This window comes from Nomia melanderi, chromosome 1 (genome assembly GCF_051020985.1).
Source record: "Nomia melanderi isolate GNS246 chromosome 1, iyNomMela1, whole genome shotgun sequence".
Lineage (NCBI taxonomy): Eukaryota > Metazoa > Arthropoda > Insecta > Hymenoptera > Halictidae > Nomia > Nomia melanderi.
This window is the reverse complement of record NC_134999.1, coordinates 19688929-19708843: the sequence shown is the minus strand read 5'-3', so window position 1 is coordinate 19708843 and position 19915 is coordinate 19688929. Positions and strand designations below refer to the sequence as shown.

General features: G+C 43.3%; 2 protein-coding genes across 6 annotated transcripts in view; one reads left to right on the top strand and one right to left on the bottom strand.

Annotated features, from left to right (window-relative positions):
• The first annotated feature begins 51 nt into the window (after positions 1–51).
• kst (spectrin beta chain, non-erythrocytic 5 kst) overlaps positions 52–19915 on the top strand; it is a 57536-nt gene continuing 37672 nt past the window's right edge. Inside the window, exon 1 of one of the 5 annotated variants that reach the window (XM_031989832.2) lies at positions 52–350. Coding sequence is in view for 3 of the 5 variants with exons in the window: in XM_031989830.2 (XP_031845690.1) it covers positions 17273–17330 (58 nt within the window). In the remaining 2 variants the exon portion in view is untranslated. Of the gene's footprint in view, positions 351–14765; positions 14825–17040; positions 17331–19915 lie in introns of those variants that run through there. The other 4 variants (XM_031989833.2, XM_031989830.2, XM_031989829.2 and 1 more) reach the window with 4 other exon arrangements.
• Positions 4547–6703, bottom strand: LOC116432706 (jerky protein homolog-like). Its single transcript, XM_076374061.1, is given in 5 exon segments — positions 4547–5444; positions 5579–5697; positions 5769–6364; positions 6366–6562; positions 6680–6703. Coding segments are annotated over 3 exon segments (717 nt in total). The 3' UTR covers positions 4547–5444; positions 5579–5697; positions 5769–5868.

Genomic DNA, 19915 nt, shown 5'->3' with positions numbered 1-19915 from the left:
GGAAGGGGTAAAATGCGATGGAATCCCTATATGGCCGAGGGAGGGGGGATCAAGACGAAGAACCGCTCAGAGTTCGAAGCCGCAAACGCATTGGCGCAGATCTCGGTAGGGTTCGCGCGACACGCTACGGCTCCGAGGAAGTTGAAACGCGTGCGTTTCACCGTTCGATTATCGGGGTGTGCGTGTGTTTATTAAGTTCGTAACAAGCCAAAGAAATCTCAGAGAAACCCAGGAACCCAGAGTGTGCATTTTGGTGGATTCAGTGTGCTTCGATAGTGCTTAACACTGTGTGGATTGAAGCGAGTGCTGGCTTCGCTTTTTCGGATAAGCTTCGTACACACATCGAAAAGGTATGTACTGGAATTTCCCATCGATTTCGCCAGTTAATTAGCCAGCCTGTTTCCGTATTCGTCGCGGTTTCTCCGTTACATCGTTCGTTGAGACGAAATATCGAAAAGAGCATCGAACGGTGTGCTTGTTGAATGAGAAACGTCGCGTGGCTCCGAACTGTTCGCGGTGTTAGGTCCGCGTTTGTTTATCGTCCTCTGTTCGATCGACAAACAGAGAGTTTACGCGCGCAAAGGTCGACGGGTCACGTGGGACATTTGGTACGCAGGATCCCCGGTGATCCGACGCCAGAAAACGTAACCGCGCTGAAACGAGACCCTCCTTTAGGGGCTCTCTTCCGTCACGACGGAAGAATTCCTCGCGAAATTGCCCGCCCAGACGAGAAAGGCTGATCTCCGCGAGATTAGCCAGTAAGTGTGTCGCGTCCATTCAAATTCTCCTGCCCGAAAATCCGTGTGTACGCCCTTGTGCGCATGTTTTGACGCTCGGCGATTCTCTTTCGCCGGGACGTTCGGAACTTGCGTTCGCATCCCTTTCGCGTGTTATTTCGAATTGGAAAGATCGATAGATGAAATGCGTTTAGGTGAACAGGCGATACGTCTGTTAGAGATTGTTCGTATATCGAGGGTGGAAAACGTTTTTCTTGGAAAGTAGAGGGAACAGAATGATCTAGGCCTCTTTACTTCAGCGGAAGACGGATTAAAAGTGGATATATCTCATTACCAGAAAATGGAGCATCAGAAAAATGAATGAATGCTGTTCGATCGGTACGATTTTAAGTTCTAAAACTCCTTTCGTCGGGTTAGGGAAGAGGGGATGGTCGGGCGAAAGAAACGAAGGGTCGCCTTCAGTACCTGGAAGGCACAGAAAAAAGGAAGCACGACAGTTTCAAATCTACCGCCAACCAATCAAATCTATCGATCCTGTGGCGTGTGAAGCTTCGTTCTAGAACCTTTACCAAGAATTCGGCATGATTTATGTAGTAACCGTGTAAGGTGATTACGAAGTGTTGCTTCAAAGGTTTTCCTTTTTCTATAGAATCACTAGTCAGATTATCATCCGCACTTAAGTAAACTTTCCTCCAAAATTCAGTCTAAAGACCGCACGATCCGAATATTCGAGAATCAATCATTTCTCGGTAGTCAAGAGCCAAATAACTTTTCTAACTCACAAAGATTCGCACCAGCGGATTTCGTTCCCGGGAATAATTTATGTCACGAGGTCGGAATTCCACGCGGAGTACGGCCGTCCGCAAAGGTCGCTGGTAACAGCTGGAAAAGCAGCGGTAGGGGGTAAGTTTTCCATTTTCCTTCCGCTATCAGAACTAGTTCTCTCCGGGTGGTGATTATAACGGGTCGGGAGCGTTGGTTGCACATGAAATTGGAGCGGACTTCGATCCTTTCCTGAACGGTACCCGGCATTTGATCGGTCTTAGCCCCTGCGTTCCACGAGGAAATAATATTACTCGCGTGTGCAGGCGCGCGATCGCTCTCGCTCGCTCGCGCGCGCGCGCGCCGTTGCTTCGAGTTTCTAATGAGCCCCTCCAGACCTGGCTGGGTCCGTTCCTCTACTCGACGAATACCGTAATTCTCAATGGACGTCGTTTTTTCCCCTCTTTCTCGCTCTCTCTTCGTTCACCCGTCCCCCTTTTCTCCCTTTCTCGCGCCGTATTTTCTTGCCCCTACCAATCAACCCTCCCTCCTGGCGTCGCAGCACCACTACCAACGCCTTTCGACGCGCGGGTTCCCCTCGCAACGTCTCACGGGCGAAAGTCGTGTATGCGTGAAGCGGCGGCGGCGGCGGCGGCGGTGGCTAGCGATGGGCTCGATCCATCGAGGGCCAACAAAAGAGAATAATCGTTCGAGAAGAACGAATCAATGAAAGAAAGTGAAACGACCCTGCGGGGACCCGAGGCTAGCCGCTTCTTACGGTCACTCTAACGAGTCAGCCAAGTTCCTGTGCTGTTGCTGGTAGCAATGATGTTCGGAAGCTAGATGTAGCAATGACAGTTGTACCAGTTATCATACACGGAACTTATGAGTTCATGATCGAGGGGATGGTTATTAGCACGTTGGATCTCTTGTTTCGTAGAACAGACTGTAGGCGGAGTTCTCGTGTGAACTATTCTAAGGAGACAAATATGATGTTCAGTGATGTTAGAGTTCTATCGAGTATCTTTCTCAGTTCACCAGGACTTCCTGAATTTGTTGCTTCGGAGACACCGAAGTCTCCTTTCACGTGTTGTAACAGACTACTACTGCTATTAGTGAGATAGTACAAGTTGGGGGAACATGACCCTGATAACGCGAATCATCGAAAGTGAACGCAGCACCCTAAGATGAACACAGGTCTCGCTCGATCCGTTATAATTTACAGCTCTTACAAATTTCGCTCGCCGTAGATAACGTCGCGGCCTGTGTCGCAATGTTTGCATTTCATTTAGAAAAATGACATCAGCCTCCAATCTAATCACGCGACACTCCGAAACTTACGGCTGTAACGTTTGAAATTCAAGTCCGGGGATCCATTCTACAGCCTGAATTATTATCGAACACAAAGAGCGCGATGTGTCGGTGAAAACGTACGACCAGTCTGCGGATTCTTGGTATCCGGGATTCATTTCAGAATTCATATCGTCAATAAAAACTGTCCTTGATCAATTTCTCAGGTATCCCGTGAGGGATCTATCCGGCGAGGTAGATTTAGCCGATGAACGATGCCATTGAAACGTTCTTCACGATAAATATAAAAAGTTCCGCGAAATTTCTCAGAACCGATTGCTCCAGTTTAGACGTCTCTGAAAGCTGGAACCATTGAAACGTCCATAATTCTCAGCGGCTCAGTGAAATATAGAATAGCGGTACGCGACAAGCATAACATTAGCTCCATCGCTAGCCAACGTTAGTTGGAGTACTACCAGCGAAACGTAAGTACGTTTCTGATGCGTGCGCGCGCGCGATCACGTTTTCTGGGGAGTTGCTGGACCGCTCTCGGGGCATCCCCCTCCTTTCTTCCATCGGTACGCGGAGAGGTCCGGTCGGCGAACGAGGAAGACAGAGAGAGAAAGAGAAAGAGAGAGAAGGAGAGAAAGATCCTTGGCGAGTCCTGGAACCCAAGACGAGCGAACGAACGAACGACTCCGGTTACAGACTTCAAGGCTTGGCGCGTACTCCCGCGCGTTCCGTCAATCGCGGATTTATTTACGAACGGCAGAAATCGGGTAAAAATCTTGTTGCGCGTGATCTCATCGCGCCGATCCGTGTCACCGCTACGGTGAACCTGTTTCGAAACAGTTTCAAGTTGATACCGCGCCGCACGTCAGACTAATCTTCGGCGCGTGGACGAATAGAAATTATCAATGTATCGTTGGAAGACATATTGTTCGCTCGGGAAAAGGTACGATAAATGATTAAGAACCGGTGAAACTACGAAGACCTTGAAACGACCTTGAGATAGGAAGGTTTCTTCGAAACAGCCGGTAGTTTCTGATATTGTTTAAAACAATGTCCATCTACCATTGATGTGTCTGTTGTAATGGAACGAAAGTGTTCGGTTCAAGTTAACGGAGGAAAAAAGCTCTGAACGAGCAAGGAGAGGGGAGACGAGAGAAAGGTGAAAGGGGCAGGAATTATGAAGCTGATTTTCGTCGTAGATCTTTAACGACATCTGATCGCCGTAATTAGTTGCATGTCCCCGGTACGTGACCCTTCTCGGGTAAGCGTCGATAGAATACGATATGAAGAAGGAACGGGCTTCTCGTATCTGGCGCATGCACGCGGCTGGACTCTTCTAGTAGACGCCGGCGGCGAGGCGACGGTGAATGTAAAACTGTCCGGAACGCATGCAGGAATGTAGATTTTTTTCTTGTCAACTTTCTACACGGGCCTGACGTCACGGGGATCATTGCCGAATGCATTACGGCCGGCTCTAAATTTAGAGTTACGAATTTCTTTGTCGAGGATCTCCTTCGGATGCTTCGGTTCTCAGGCCATTAACTGCTCGCGCTCCTCTCGACTCGGGTCAATTGTTACAGTCTTGTTATTTGCAAGATATTCGGTTCTGTTTCGCACGATGGAATACAATGCGAGGAATCAGTGAAAGATGCGGGGAATGGAAGAAACGCGGAGAAGGTAAAAGGAGCGTCAAAGGCGTGGATCGGATAAATGAATGGGCGGTTCTATTGCTCGAGATTCCGTGTAATTAATGCAGGCACGGCGATTAGATAAAGGAGTACATAGTTTCCAATTGACTCGCTGTAACACTCCTATCGCTGCTTTTCAAGTTTCCTCGCGTGAAGTAATTATTTAAGAGCCCCCTCTCAGATAGAAATTCAAGAGATACCCGGTGAAATGTGGGAATCGCGTCCGGCGCAAGAAAGATACTCGGGAATACTGTTATTGACTTCTTTTATCGTCAGCTTTGTTCTTGGTAATTAAATCGCCGAGCATTTCGAGCATTGACCCCCTTTACCGACATCGAATTTCACTTCTCGGCGAGGTAAAGCGATTCATTGTCAGTCCGCGTATCGTGTCTCTGATCGAACGGGAAAACTGTGTGCTCAAGTTTCACTTCGCCTTTCCGTTTGCATAACAGTAACTCCCTAATTTGTTTGAAAAGTCATTACGAGTTGTTAGTCGAGTTTATCCCGTTACGTCGTTAGGCTGAGCTTCCCCGCGTGAAACCCTGTAAGCAGAACAATTAGTTCGACAAATGAAACATCTTTCTTGTCGTTACGAGGCTTGGAGATGTTACGGTGATTCGTGGAACTCGTGAAATCGGTAGTCCAGTATCGCGAAAACTGACCAATCCGTATCGAAATGATGCAATGGTTTCGTTTACGCTTGAAAAAGCCGGGGAATTTCTATATCTGCGAGATCCTAACGGTTGTTGCTATCGATGATGGCCTTTCTTCGCTTCTGAGCGCGCATAATTTTGCTGAAATTCAATGGTCCGTTAGGAGGAAGGCTTTTTAGGCTTCGCCAAGCGAATCAGAGCGACGGAGCGGAAATTGGAATTGCCTTGATTCCCAGGAGGTCCGCGCATCCCCGGGTTAGAATCTCGCCGAGCATACGAGAGAGGATATTCACCCTGGCGTTCTATTAAGGTAAACAGTTATCGATGGGATAATTGGATGACGATCATCAAATGAATCACAGGCTCATTAAAAATAGCTTGATTAGATAAAAAATGGCTCCAATCGCTGGACGCAGGATGCTGAACGGCTACTTACATGAAATTTTCTTTGAATTATGCGATATTAGTGCCAGTGAGTTTATACAGGAAAAGTAGGATAATCGATGCACCTCTTTTTTTTATACACACGAACCTGTTGATGAGTATAGTGATTGGCTAAAAAAAAAGGATTTTGGCACCTGTCATATTTTATTGCAAAAACTCAATGTTTGATGAACCTTGCTTACCTTATATCAGCAGATAATATTAATCACAGAGGTGTAGAAAAATATTATGCAAACATTTATTTACATCTGCAGCTTGAGTGGCAAAATTGCACACTAAAAGTTATTTAAGAAAGTCAGTCTTTTCTTGCTTTATAGTCATTGAACACTTTTTTGATGCTTTTGCATTCTCTAAGGTATCATTCTGGTGGTGACAGTATGTTACTAATTTGTCCATGTTGATTAAATGATTTATATACTTGTCTAGGGGATTTTTCATTTCTTCTTCATCTTCTGTTAAACATAAAATCACTTTCGCTGTTTCAATGTCCTCTTTTATTAGTATACAGTAGTGGTCTATTTTCTTATTAGAAGAAGAATCTTGTAAGAAAGCTTCACAGGATAAGTTAAGTCTTATTCCATGACGTCCTTTCCATTTTCTTAACCATCCTACACTTGCTGTGAAAGTGGGATCTCCATCTAACTTTTTGTTAAGACTGAGAGCTTTTTTCCTCAACATTGGTCTAGACACAGCTATACCATTTTCTTGCTCTTGAATGTACCAGACAGACAGAGCATCGTCTAATGTGACATTTTTTGTTCTCTTAATGGTCCCTCTATAGCTTGTCTCTAGATACCATTTTAGAGCAAAAGTCTTCAATCTCCTTTCTGTTCTTTTTCCAGTCTGGAACTGTAGACATCCCTACCCCATAGCTTCTAGCGGTCCTTCTCATTGGTTCACCATTGTCGAGTCTAAATAAGGCTGCTAGCTTCTTTTCTATTGTTAGCGTCACCTTTTTTCCTTTTTGCTGGCATGTCTACACACTCAGATTATAGGAATTCCTATATCCTGTAACAAACATTCCAGTACTCTGGAATGAGCCAATGCTGAAAGCTATTTTTAGATGGTCATGACCTACTTGCTATATTCCTACTAGCAACATACCAATTAATGGCATCTGTATAACAAGGACTGACTGTCCTTGAGTAGATGTAAATACAATCTTCCAGGGAAAAGCTGTCTATACTTTGTAAATATAAATATATATTTTTATTATTTCATACAGTATGAAAATATGTTTTTTTACAAAAGCTACAGAGATAGGTGCCTTCTTCTTAAAGTAATAATAACACTTATATAAAGAACGAATGATATTTATAACCAAATTCCATGAAAACTGTTATTAAGCAGTTTGTTTATGATCAGTGACATACATATAAACAAACAATATAACTTACAAAACTAATTTACTCAAAGAGAAGAAGAAAGTACGTATTGATGTTACTAATGAAGGAAAAGCGTATAATGTCATTACTCAACCTTTATTCACGTTTTCAGAGTTTCTAAAAAGCACTTGACTTGTCTATCCACTGATAAACAAATGGTTATTTTTATAGGTTATGTCATTGAGACCTCTCATTCCTAACATTTCAGTTTAAGAGTAAGTAACATTACGAATGTTCTAAAACAACATTCACTCATCTCTACCCGACCTCGATAGAACTTAATTGACGTTTATACACTAATTACACTGAAATCCACATTTCAAATGTCACCTAACAGCCGATCGAAAGAGCAGAAGCATCTTGGCAGTAGTGTCCTCTGTTATTCACTCCCGCAAACATTATAGTACAGTGGTATCAATCTATCAACATTTAATACAAAACTCATTCCATCATCATCCCACTCAATCCTAAATATTCAGCAATTCCAATTCAATTTGAAAATTTCGATACGAACTCAAAGCTATCAACAACGATAGACCCTACACGATCATCTTCAGTGCTAAAAAGCAATCAGCAAGCTTTCAATTTGTTTCAAACGTTGTGTAGTGGTACGCGGCGCAGCTATGGATAAAATCACGTGCGTACAGACTAGGCAATATAAAGGAAACAAAAACAAACGGAACAATGCACTTTCTATCTTTATTACCGAATGAAATTCATTCGAACAGAAAATTGCCGCTGGTAATCTGAACATTTACGAAACATAAAATCCGTAGTACTCACGCCAGGACTTTACTGGCATTACATACAATCGATAACTTCCGTTGAAGACGGCGGTGTATTAATCAAAATTTAAATCACCCAATTTCAAGGGGTTCCGGACGATCGCGGCCCCATTGTATTCAGATCGTTATTGCACGTTTCCCCGCGATCTGGCGCGGCTAAGCCCAGAAACGGCGTGGTTTAATGTGGCGCGTGGGAGTAACGGCGTCCATTAACGCGAAACATACAAAGGACACCGCAAACTACGCGCTCTCTCGTAGATCAGAACGCGAGCGTGTAGATAGCGTGAAGCAGATAGCCGGCTTGTAAGCATTTTCCGCGGCATAATACGTTTCATTCAGTCACGCCCCTGGTAACCCGTTGACATCCAACGTGGTTCCGCAGAGTGCACGTGAAACCCGTGACCGTGAGGCGACGCGACGCGACACTGTTTCAAAATTGTCGATTCCTTTACCTTAACCCTCTGTGGGCCCAACTTTGAAGTCACGTATCAGTGTATTGGCATCTTGTTGGTTTATTTCACTTTGCACTGAAAGTGGTGAATAAAATGAAGTAATCGGTTAACACTAGGTTTACGGACGTTTATTGTCCGGTTTATTCTATTGTTCCTAGAAAGATTGATGTTCGACCATTTAGATCTTGGAAATTAGGGATTTAAAATTAGGTTATTACGATACGTATTCTTGTAACTGCATCAACCAAAACCGACATAAACGTTTGCCAAGTAATGTTTATAAATTCAATATGCGTCAAATTGACGCACTCCATAAACCTAGTGTTAACTGCAACTTTTATACGCTCAGGCGTGAAAGCTTAACGTCATTGTAACTTGAAAGTTACGAAATATATTCGTTTGATGAAATTATGGAAACCATTGAATACATTGTTAATTCGTATTCATATGTGGATATTTATTAAGTTTGTACTGCATAGATTTTGTTGTAATCACGAACAAAAAGTCGGCCCATAGAGGGTTAACCCTTTTAGTGTCGGAGCTTGAACTCTATCTGAAAATAAATTTATAGCACGTTATAAATGGTCTAATTTCGTTACGAGAGAATTAAAATAAATGGTTTATATTACCTGTAACAATTATTTGTTTCGGATGAGATAATCCGTCCGGCGCATGTACCTTGGAGTTATTCTTTATGTTTGTTGTGCAATATTATTTATTTTGTTACAAAATACATTGGAAATGCAAAGTATATACTTTGTAATAAACGGTCTATATAAAGTCATGATAAAAAGATGACTTTTCGTATGTGCAATTACGTTTTGAAAGAGAGAACTCAATTTTTCTTTTCTTTATGATCACTAATACCTTTGTTATTTATGTAATTTTCAATGAATATAGAAAAATTAGCGTCACTGTTTCATTCTCTATTTCATCCTTAATACACTGCTTTTTGATTTATGTACATATTGCTTTTCGTTTAGTTTTTATGAGCCTTTTTCCAGACCCTAGTAAAATCGTGAAATTCGGCCGCACGATGACGACTGAGACTACTGATAAAGATTTCTAACTCAACAGAAATCGTTCTTTCTTTGAAAACAAGTCCAACAGTCTATGCTGCTTTTATCGATGTTTTACTTGCAAAGTAAAAGTGCTACGGGGGTTAACATTTACCGTGTCATTACGATTCATTTCAATTCCAATCAGACGGTAATCGTAAAAATCTACAGGATTACTCGATAAAACTGAAATCTCTGTTCGGACGGCTTAAGTAAATTGGCAAATCTTCGGAGAGGAAATCTGTTCAAGGTTCCTGGTTAATCCGGTCACCGGTGAACTGCTCGGAGTTCAAAGAATCCCCGTGACAGTGTAAATGGCCCCAGAAAACCTGTTTAATGAAGGGTTCGATACGACGATGCGTCCGTCCGATCCTTGATTCCGTAAGATCGGTAACGCAGATAATTGCATAATGCAACTCTCGTTGCCCAATCTGTTCCGCGAAAGTTATAATTTTACAATTAACGTCCGCAGGAAACTCAGGTGAATCACTTCGGGGGGGTCTCGTAAGACGATGGTTCTTGTGCAAACGGGGATCATCGGACTGTGGTGCGTTATCAATTTCAAATCAAGAAATAATAAGTGAAAACGAATGTATATTCATTGACCGTGGAATTCATTCAGATCGCAATCGTGAGTTCGAATGCAAATTGCTCGATGAATGCCGGAGTAGAATCGGAAGTCATCCTAACCACGACGTTTCTTCTCTCGCTTAATGCACCGCCGTTATTTTGTCTTATTGACCCGGCGACTTAATCATGTACAGAAATTGTAATGACATTTCCAAGAAACCAATGATGTCATTTGGATTAACGAACCGACGCCTGGCTAAATAGATTACCGACTCGCAAACACGATGATCTCGTTTCACAGTTATGTAAATATCGTGTTCCGCAGTTTTGCGTTTGAAATGGGGTATCGTTGCTGACATTGATGCGTCAGTTATTATGAACGATTCCGTCGTATTCAGTTGTCGGAAAAGATATAAATGTCGCTACATAGTTCTGGAACGTCGTACATCGTGACTGTGTCAAACATTTTCCCACAATTGTTCCGAAACGCTATTAACCCTTAGCACTCCAGGTTGTTTTGTAATCTATCAGCGACTGCAATTAATTTTTATGGCATTCCTAGCGAAAATGAGAAATGCTGTAACATTTCTTCGATTTTTTATTTCCCTTCTAAATGCAAAATTTGGATGTGTGAGAGTCTAATAATTTTAGGGTGATTTCTTTAAGATTCATTAAAATATTTAATGTTATAACCGGTGCAATATTGGAGCCTATAGAGTTCAAAGGGTTAACAGTTTGCGGATGAGGACTCTTTAACACTAGAACTACCGTGTATTTAACACGATTATTATATAATCCCCATAAAAATTGTAACAATAGATTATTTTCAGTTTCTTCAGACATTCATTGCAGTAGTCAAGTAAAACTATTGATTTTCAAGGTAATCTTGAATATTCAATGCCTTCAAGATATCAACAATTGCGCAACAAAAAAATCAAAACCAGTCATTTTGACTGGCACGGTTGTTCTAGTGTTAACCCTTTGCACTCGAAAGGTGACTCTCACTCACCACTTGATTTCATACAGTAAAACTATAAAATTCGATATTAAATATTATGCCTTATATAACGCATCAATTTGATAAATATTGAAATAAACTAGTTTTGTTCCTCAATGTACATGCGATTTCGCTTCGAGCCAGTTTCACAAAATATCGCCTTTATCTCATTAGAAAATATTAAAATATTTCTACGGAAAAACTTCCGAGTGCAAAGGGTTAAAGTACACAAAGCTTGCAACATATGAAGCTAGATTATACATCGAAGCTTAAACAATAGTAAAAAAAGGGAACTATACAGTGATCACTTGCTATTCAAGTAATCAAATCATTCGTTTGCAACTTAATATTCCAAGTATGAAAATTTCATCTGACCGAAATGTCGACATTCGTCAAAGGCTTAATCGAATAATAGTCGAACAACAACGGAAAGAATAACGATACGATAACGAAGCGTCGAATAGTTTCATAATGTTTGAATAATTAAGCTGACTGCATGTCTCAATCTGCCTATTTATGGTGAATCGCGTTGTCATCGGTATGACTCAATTCGATGACCGTTTAATGACGTCGCGATTCGATAAAGTCCATGATTTCACTCTTGAAATAGTACCGGGAAGATTACCAGCATTATCGCACTTTTAAAAATAACAGAGTTACACGAATAATCGAGCAAAGATCGGACCCCGTGGCAGACGCGAAGAAGTTGTTCCCATCGGCGTTACGTTTCGCTAGAACGTACCGCGTTCCAGCGTCTTGCGTTCATTCACACAGTGGCAGCACTGTTCCACTTCCCATAAAGAAGAACCGCTTCCGGCGGGGAACTGTTACGCGAGATGAATGAAGGGCTCGCAACGTGCCATCGTAAAAATATTACACCTTCCTGCGGGCCCCCCGCAAATTTCGTTAATCAACGGCCGGTGATTCACTCCTGTAACGTTAATTACACCGCGAAGAACACGGGAGAAATGAATAATACCCAATGCAACGTTAAATCGAACGTTTTCAAACGATGCTTGAGAATCGCCTTCGATAGTGGCCAATAAACAATTTCCGCCATTGTTCTCCATTGTGATCAGACAATCCCCTACTAAAACTGCCATATTGAGTCTCAACTGGACTACCAACGCTCTAATTGTTAACCCTTTGAACTCTGTAGGCTCCAATATTCTCCAATTAGCACTAGTTCTAATAAATATTTCAATGAATTTTAAGGGAACTACTTTAATATTATTAGATCTTCCAAATATACAAAGTTTATACTGAGAAAGGAATTAACCCTTTGCACTCGGGAGGTGACTCTCAGTCACCACTTGATTTCCTACAGTGAAGCTATAAAGTTTGATATTTAGTATTATACTTCATATAATGCATCAATCTGAGAAATATTTACGTAAAGCTTTATCCGCCAATTCACGTGAATTTCTCGTCGAGTTGGTTTTACAAAATATCGTCTTCGTTTCATCAGAAAGTGTTGAAATATTTCTAGTGAAAAACTTCGGAGTGCAAAGGGTTAAAGGTCTAAGAAATGTTGTAACATTGTTAAGTTTATACACATCAGAAAACTATGTGGAATGCTAAGGGTTGAAACACGTAATTCTATTCGCGTCTGCATTCGCCGAAATCCTCCCTGAAGGTTTTCACCTCGTTAAGAGGCATTTCGTCAGCGTAAATCACCGCGACGCAAGTAGGTGGTAATTGGGTAAATTAGAGGTTAGGATAAGAGGATCCTATGGCGACAAGTGCCACTGAAAAGAAGTCGGCAACAGACATTGCCAATGGTGAAACGTTGGTCGTCCAAATATAGACATGTCGTCATATCGTTTGAACTTGCCAGACCTTGTCGCATCCTTTTTTTGTTCGGCCGCCACGCCGGACGAACGTTTGCTCGGTGCTATCAGTGTCAATAGTAGGTGGTGTCCCTTTCCAGCCAGCTCGGGACGCGCCTCGATCATAATACGGCTCGGGTTTCACCTGGTCCCGACGGTCTTCTGCGTTGTCTGGGATCTTCCGGCGCGGTCACCGTGTTTCCGGGACAATTTCGGGCTTCCTGGCCTAGCTGAAGCCTTCCTATATCCTCGGCCGAGGCTTAACCCTTTGCGGTCCGAAGTGCTCTTGGTTTCTCACTTTAAGGTTCACGTCGACGTTAGTTCATTCAATTACAGCTTTAACCCTCTGTAAGCCCATGCAACTTTAAAGCCACATGTCAGTATATTGGCATCTTGTTGATTTATTTCATTTTGCACTCGAAGTGGTGAATAAAATTAAGTAATCAGTTAACTTAAACTTTTATACGCTCAGGCATGAAAGTTTAACGTCATTGTAGCTTGAAAGTTACAAGATATATTCGTTTGATGAAATTATAGGAACTATTGAATCCATTGTTAATTCATATTCATATGTGGATATGTATTAATTTTGTACTGCATAGATTTTGTTATAATAATGAACAAAAATTCGGCCCATAAAGGGTTAACACTTTGCCAACAGAATAAGGAGATCTCCCACTTTTCATTTAGCAACGTATTGCCTTTTATGTTTATCTTTTCTTTTGTTGTTTAGTAAGTCTTGACGTGGGATTATTTGCAATTCATCCAATACGGTTCTTGTTTTTACAAAACATAGTTTTTAAATTAATTGAATGAGTATAATTGAAGATAATGGAGAAGGTTGTAGTTATAGTTCTTTCTAGGTCGCCTAAGTGTTATATGACGCTCTATTTATTTATTCAAGAATATTCGAGAGTCATTGACATGTTACCTTCAAATGGTACAATTGTGACACTACAAATATATATAGAAAAAATTGTTAAAGGTAGAGGTTACAATAAAATAGAATAGGACTGCTAAGGGTTAAAGACTCTTTTCGTCCATTGACAGTTCGCTTCAACATCATCAAAGCCTTTACATTTCGCCGTTATTCGATTTTCCTTCAGCCAAACTGGATTGTTGAACGCAACAATGGAATGATATCATCCAGCTTGTTCTGCTAAGTCTGATCACAAAGGGCCACCTACTTCTCACGATAACCGGCTGTGCACAATGCTCCAATGATTCTTACTGGATTAGCCAGTTGTTCTCGAGAGTTTCAAATGGATACTGATGACAGTGATTTTCTGAGACTATCCTTAGAACCATCACTTTCGATGCAGCAGTTTGCAACAGTTTCCCTCTTAACCCTTTGCACTCGGATGTTTCTTACTAGAAATATTCAGCACTTCTTTACGAGGCGAAGACGATGTTCTTTGAGACTAATTTGAAGAGAAATCACTAGTGCATTGAAGAAAGAAGTTGTTTTATTCTACTGTTTCACGTATCGAGGCATTATACAAAGTTCAACACGTTGAACGCCGCACGATTTCATAGAGCAAAATGCACAAAATTGAAAAAATAGAATATTAAATCATTTGACTGAATTAGATTATTATCATTGCACATTCATCACACCGAATGTCACCGCAATGGGTAGCATTCTTTATAATATAAAAATTTTTGCGAATAATCATCGTTTAATTGAGTGAATTATAGTAATTCAATTTTCTTGGGGGTCACCGGTGACCCCCATGGCATTCAACGTGTTAACATTAAATATCACATTCTATAGTTTTACTGTGTCAAATCGAGTGGTGACTGAGAGTCACCTCTCGAATGCAGAGGGTTAAACGCATCTTTCTAAACCTGCCTCAGCAGTTGATATCAATGTTAATAATTATTTTTCAACGGAAATGTACCGAGTCACGAATGCGCGAAGTGGCCGATTGCGTCAAAGGTTCTCACTACGATTGTCTGGCAAACGGAGCGGTGACGTTACGATCTATGAATTCACCGTACCACCTTGCCGTCGACCGTTGCTGTATCAGATAAGCTCCAGATGTTCAAACACCTTTCCGACGAAAACGCGGCTGGCAGTTCGAACGTTTTCCGCGAAGCATTCGCGGTTCCTTCTCGTTATCGGAACGGTGCGATTGACGTGGAGCCGCGTATCGATCTCGGTAATTGCGTCGTAGATACGACTCGTAGTAGAAACCGTGTGATAGAAAGTGAAAAAGGAATCCGGGCGTTATCGCGGCTCATTTTATTCACAAATACGCGTATCTTCCAGCGGATCGCGTAAATGTTTAATCGCTTCCTCGCTCACGAGGTGTCCGGGAGCAACAATTTTCAGCGGCGCGCGGCGCGGCGCAGCCCGGTTTAACTTTCATCGGTCGGCTGGCCGGTCGCTGCCGCGGCGCGGGTACCGTACGAACTCGTTTGCTCGGCCGGCGAGTAGGAAGCGGCGAGAATCCTACCGGAAGCACGGTGCATGAGCCACGCTAGAAACAGAGAAACTCCCGAAGGGTTCGCAACATCTAGATACCGCCTGGAAATCCTTTCGCAATCGATTGGTCGTGCCGATCCTGCACGCTTCCATCTGGCAAAATTCATTGCCGAGCGCGCGTTTGCCAATCGCGTACCTTCTACCGATGAAATTACAAAGTCTACTTTACAAATTCGATTGATACAAGTAATCCTGTGAAATACAGACAGCTTCCAGTGTGTTAGACTGTAGTAGACGATGAATACTTGTCGCATTGCCAACTTTTAACCCTTCGTCCGAAGTGCTCTTGGTTTCTCACTTTGAGGTTCCGACGTTGGTTTATTCGATTACAGCTTAATATGACGCTCTATTTAATTGTTCAAGAATATTTGGGAGCCATTGAAATGTTACCTTTGAATGGTACAATTGTGATACTACAAATAAATATAGAAAAAATTGTTAAAACTCGACATAGGACTGCTAAGGGTTAACGAGATCAGAATCTTCTCGAAGGGAAGAAAGTCGGTATATCTGGAACGTTAATCTCTCGGTTAATATGAAAATGAGCATTGGTTTTCGTCGATAAATAAGAGATTGACGTTAAACGCCGTCAACCGTGCACTTCCGGCCAGGAGAAAGTGTATACTGTTGACATTCCGAATACCGGTCGCCCGTCAGTGTTATTTTTAGACGAATTTATGTCGTTTCTCGGCGATCAATTAATCCGAAGGTAGCCTCGTGCTTCAGAACGCGAGACGCGTCTCATGTTATTCTGACACGGAGCTGCGCGTTCAGCCGGATGAAATATCGTTGACTCGAGTCCTCGCGTACCGGAATGGAATAAAATAATCAAATGTACCGACTCCGTTAACGAGCTTCATCGGAATTTCGTTACGATCCATCAATCTCGAATCATAGAGCATTCCGTTCCCTTCGGCCCGTTCGCCGCGCATCCGCGCCGATCGCCGGTTTCCGGTTTCGTTCGCGAACGGTTCGACAATTCCGAGCAACCGCCGCGAGTCTCGTTGCGCAATGACGAGCACGGTAAAAATTCGCTCGAAGTGACATCACGCGTCCGAAGTCACGAATGACGCGGCTCTCTTCCTTCTCGAAAGATTCTCGGAAACTCGGGGGCACCCTCCTACGCCTATGCGACCCGTCACTTAACATATGTAAGCCCGATTCTAACTCGGCACACGTCAGATGCGTTGGTGTCTGTCAGAGAACCGTCGCGACTGGTAATTAAACACAATTTGTATACGGAGAATCGACTACGCCGGCGCATCGACCGCCACTTAGCCCTGGAACCGACTACCTAACGCCGAGAATGAACAGTTCCCCGATGCATTATGAAATCGTCGATAGTCCTCTAAGTTCATCGGGACTTTACGATCGAGACTTTTCTCCTGGCGCGCAGTAAATTTAATTGATTTCGCGTTTTATGACACGAGCCTCGATCTACCGACGACCGTAGATAAATTTCTCATAAAGGGATCAGAGGACGAATATACGGAGGAGTTTGAATAAATTAAGTGTAATCATTCTACTTTCGTTTCCTTTATCAGTGATTCCAAGCCGAAGGTGAATCGAACCTTTAGATTTATCGGAATTCGTGTTTTATTCTTCGAGGATCCTTATAAACTTCTGCGTGGAATTTCACCGTTTATTTAGACGTTAACGGGCAACAGCGTTCTCTTCGGAGAATCATCTTTCCGCGATAGCTTCTCGGCAATTTCTCTTTCCGGTGGGGACCGTTGGGTTAGCAAACAACGAAAGGGAGATCTCCGAGTGTTCCTCGAGCCCCGGCGACCAGTTATCCGAGCACTAACCGTTCCCAACGCAGCCCAACTTCTCCCGAATCGGTTTTTTTGCTCGGAATCACCAGCGAAACTCCGGTTCCCTGCGGCTGGTAGCTGGGAGGAGCGAGCCAACACGCCTGTGTCGAGGATAGGGGACAGCGGAGTTGACAACGGGCTCGCGATACGCGATAACAGGGCCCGTCTGTGTCGGTGGTCTTCTGTTAACAGCTGAATCAGTCCGGTGTCGACGTTCGCCAACGTCCAAGCGCGTCCGACAGTGATTTTTCGAGCGAAACACGGAAATTCGGATATCTAGTGTAACCAGGATCGGCCATGATCGCGCGATGCCAGTGATGAACGACCGCCGAAGCGTCGCAGGGAGGATGTCGTACAGTAACTATGGTAAAGCTCTATCCGATAGACACCGATACGCCTAGATATTGTCGTTTGCACAGCACGGAAGGCTCGAAATCCCTCGGAGATAACGGCCGCCGCTTCGAGACGCAGATAATTTTATTGTCGCATTACGATTTTACTGTATTATTATCGACGTGGGCGTGTAGGCGTTCCTCAGGGTGTGCCGGGTAAACAAGCGTACGCTTCCTCTAGCTGTTCTCATCGGGATTTTTCCCCGGCGGATGTATTTTTATTGCGATAATTCATTTTTTTCAGTTCAGTTTCATTGCTGTAACAGTATATCTTCGATGGCAACGTTTATTTGCTTCGGGATCGCTCCAGTCGATCCAAAGTCGCTCGCGTGTCTTAGTTACCATAAATATCGCGGCTTAATGCGGTTTACAATCATCGCTTTAATTTTTATCGTTATTCGATGACCATGTATGGATTCAAGGATAGATAAAGAAGTTACATACCGCAACAACCACTGTTTTATTGTTCGCTATTATAATACACTCGCGATTCTTGTGTCGGTTTTGATAATAGCGGATCATAATAATCATAAAGTGTAATCTTGTCGGTGCCGCACCTGTTTATTGACTTTATCAGGCCAGATAGTGGACGTTACTGCTGCGACGTCTCGCGTTCCTCGTAATTAGACCCGCCATATAACGGGTGGCGTCTCTTAAGTTTTACTTGCGAGTCAGCAGTGCTTTAAATCCTGCAGAGAAGATGATCCTTTCGCTCCATTTTCTTAGGTAGCCCGATCTCTTGTGTCTTTTTGTCCGCTGAAAGGATACTTCTTCGGCTCGAACGACTCCGGTTGGTTACCCACACGTTAGAAATTCTTTAAGATGGGACTTAAGGACCCTCTTGAATTCTTCCTGACCACTCCGGATGGGTAGTGGACCTTGAATGCTATTTCTGGTAGCCCTTAGAAGCCTTCCCCGACCAGGCCTTAGTTTTAATGCCCTTAGGGAAGGTTCGGTCGGCTTGAAAATCCTTCATCGATCTCTGCATCCTCTTTCAGGACTCTTTAGAGACCCATTACAATCCTCTAACATTTCAAACGCTTCATCTTACCACTCGAACCTCTTTCTAACCCATTGCAAAGTGTTTTTGGCCTTCTTAAAATCTAGAATTTGGTAGATCCAGCGTAAAGAACCTTTCCGAAGCAGTAAAATTGCTTTGGCGCGTAACGTGATCACGTTATTGCTACCAACGACGGCAAAAAGCGATGAAATATGTGGCAATTCGAGTGTAATTGAATGTCAAGTCTGTCTCGACATAGAATCACGATGGATTAACGTGTTTTTATAGATAGAAATGACTTGACCGAGGTTCCTAATGATCCTCTGGCGGCGAACGCGCGAGTTAGGATTTTGGCTTTCTTAAAATCTAGAATTTGGTAGCTCCAGCGTGAAGAACCTTTCCGAAGCAGTAAAATTGCTTTGGCACGTAACGTGATCACGTTATTGCTACCAGCGACAGCAAAAAAGCGATGAAATACGTGGCAGTTCGAGTGTAATTGAATGTCAAGTCTGTCTCGACATAGAATCACGATGGATTAACGTGTTTTTATAGATAGAAATGACTTGACCGAGGTTCCTAATGATCCTCTGGCGGCGAACGCGCGAGTTAGCGGCGCAATCTCAGGGATCCCAGCCGTTTCCAGAGACCTTACCGATCTCTGCTCCTGGAAAGAGCGTTCCATACGTTTCCACGTTCACCTTGCGATCGTAATTTCCGCGAAAAGACCAAACCTGTACGTGCCTGCGGCCGTCACGCTCGAAGAATCCCAGGTACACGAACGCACGGCGCACACTGGCGCACGCGTGCCGTGCACAATCGCGTTACGTGGTTTCCAGCGGCTTAGAAACGGCCGGCCCCGTGAGTTCGCTTAAGTACCCTAATCAAATCTACGATGTTACCTGCTTGTCATTGCCCTCTCGGTTCACGAGCGCGCGCGCGCGCGCCTATTGGCACGCTTTTCGACGCGAACGAGATCTAACCGGCCGAGCTGATCCTCTTCCACTGGCGCAGGAACTTTATCTGCGTGAAATTTATGCGTGATTCCCTTCGGATAGCTTTTAATATTCAATTTCAATTCATCTCGGCCGCGGGAGCGTGGATTTTAATTACGCGGTTGCCTTGTTTCCCTGTGTTAACACGATTTCATTGCGAGCTTCGCTTTAATCCTTCCATTGGCGTAGGAGTTTCCTATATTCCGGATTCGTCGAGTGAAGTCTTTCCGATTTCTTCGGGATTCCATTGCGTCGTTGCTCACGTTTCTTTGGTTTCACTATGGAAATATGATTGTTTGGTTGTTTTCGCAAATAGAGGAGACATTCGCGTAATTGGAATTAATTGCGCGGGTCGGTAAATATTCAGAACGCACGGAAACTATGCAGCCGCGGCGATCGTTATGCTAATGCCGGCGGTATCTTGAAATTCGATGACCATGGGAGGCAGTCTATCGTATCGGATACGTTTGTCGACGATTAATGCACGCTCGCCGGCCGATAATGTTGAATTATTTAAGCGTGCCGCGGCCGAGCCGCGGCAGACACTCGGTTTACATTCGCCGCCAA